We start from the raw sequence: 1,587 nt of genomic DNA on the forward strand, positions 1-1,587 counted from the left end.
CATATATACAACAATTTATTTAATTATTTTCTCCAGGAACATACAACTGGACCCCCGGCTCTGCATCATGTTCTCCCTGTCCCGCGGGGTATTCATGCGGGATTCGTACCGCCGACTACTCCAAGCATGCATGCCCCTCTGGCCACTACTGCCCGGCGAGCTCAGACACGGGGGCGCCGCCGCAGTGTCCCGCGGGGACAGTGGCTGTGGGGTCTGGGCTGCAGACAGCGCACCAGTGCCAGCCCTGTCCCCCAGGTAAACTCTGCAGTGACCCGGGTATAACAAACGCAGATACACCCTGCCCCCAGGGCTCATACTGTCCCCCAGGAGACAGAGCCAACCAAACAGCAACCGCCGTCACCACATGCCCTGCTGGCTACTACTGCCCAGAAGGCAGCGTTGAACCCATACCCTGTCCACCGGGTACGCTGCTGGCTAGGGTTTAGGGTTTAGGGTTTAGGGTTTTAGGGTTTTAGGGTTTAGGGTTTAGGGTTAGGGTTTAGGGTTTAGGGTTTAGTATATCCCGCATCTGTCCTGAGCCCGTCGATGATATCCGCTTCCGAGACAGTCCTGGTGCACTACTGCTACTGCTGCTGCTGTTGCTGCTGCTGCTGTTGCTGCTGCTGCTGCTGCTGCTGCTGCTGCTGTGTGTTTGTTTGTCTCCTTTTTCAGGCAAGCTGTGCCCGACATCGGGTCTGTCTACAGCAGACATGCAGTGTCCTGGTGGTGTGTTGTGTGGGGCGGGATCGTCTTCTCTGGAGACGGCTACTCCCTGTCCCGTGGGGTATGTGTGTGGGGCGGGGGCGGTGTTCCCCGTGCCCTGCCCCCGGGGTACCTACGGCTCTCAGGCTGGGTACGGGTCCTCAGTACAGTGTAGACCCTGCCCCGGGGGCCAGTACTGTGACGGCAGCACAGCGGGAGAGATAACAGGCGCATGCATGGCTGGCTACTACTGCGAAGAGGGATCGACGTCTCCCCGTGGGGCCCTCTGCCCCAAGGGCAAGGTTTGTCCCCCCCAGTCTTCTGCCCCCCAAGACTGTCCCCCCGGCTACTCTACCTTTGCTGCGGGGGCCTCCACATGCTCGCGCTGCGTAGCAGGCACCAGCTGTACTGGGGGGGACGTGGGCCCCTGTCCCGCGGGCTCTTACTGTGACGGAGAGAACAACGCCCAGCTCTGCCCCCCGGGAAAATATATGCCTTTTGAGGGGGCCACCAACGCAGACGCTTGTCTCCCCTGCCCTGAAGGTGAGACAGAGACAAACCCTCATTCTATAAAAAATTTATACAGGCAGATGATAGAGATACAAAGAAGCAGGTGCAGGGTTTAGGGTTTACGGTTTAGGGTTTAGGGTTTAGGGGTTGGGGGGGCAGTGGTAGGGATTAGGCGCTTCGTGTCATCGGTTAGGGGGTAGGGTTTATGGTTTAGGGTTTAGGGTTTAGGGTTTAGGGTTTAGGGTGTCTCTGAGCTGCTACTGACATCATACAATCCCCCTCTTTCTCTCCCTCTCTCTCTCTCTCCCTCTCTTTCTCTCCCTATATATATATATATATATATATATATATATATATATATATATATATATATAT

General features: G+C 56.1%; 1 protein-coding gene across 1 annotated transcript in view; it reads left to right on the plus strand.

Annotated features, from left to right (window-relative positions):
- Nucleotides 1-67: 67 nt before the first annotated feature.
- Nucleotides 68-1,587, plus strand: part of EMH_0073820 (uncharacterized protein) — a gene marked incomplete at both ends in the record, with an annotated part of 3,063 nt that continues 1,543 nt past the window's right edge. Inside the window, 3 exons of the mRNA XM_013499384.1 lie at nt 68-88; nt 225-423; nt 673-1,245. Of these exons, the coding sequence (XP_013354838.1) occupies nt 68-88; nt 225-423; nt 673-1,245 (793 nt within the window). The remainder of the gene's footprint in view (nt 89-224; nt 424-672; nt 1,246-1,587) is intronic.

The sequence above is a fragment of the Eimeria mitis genome, genomic scaffold (assembly GCF_000499745.2).
Source record: "Eimeria mitis Houghton genomic scaffold, Emh_scaff4264, whole genome shotgun sequence".
Taxonomy (NCBI): Eukaryota; Apicomplexa; class Conoidasida; order Eucoccidiorida; family Eimeriidae; genus Eimeria; species Eimeria mitis.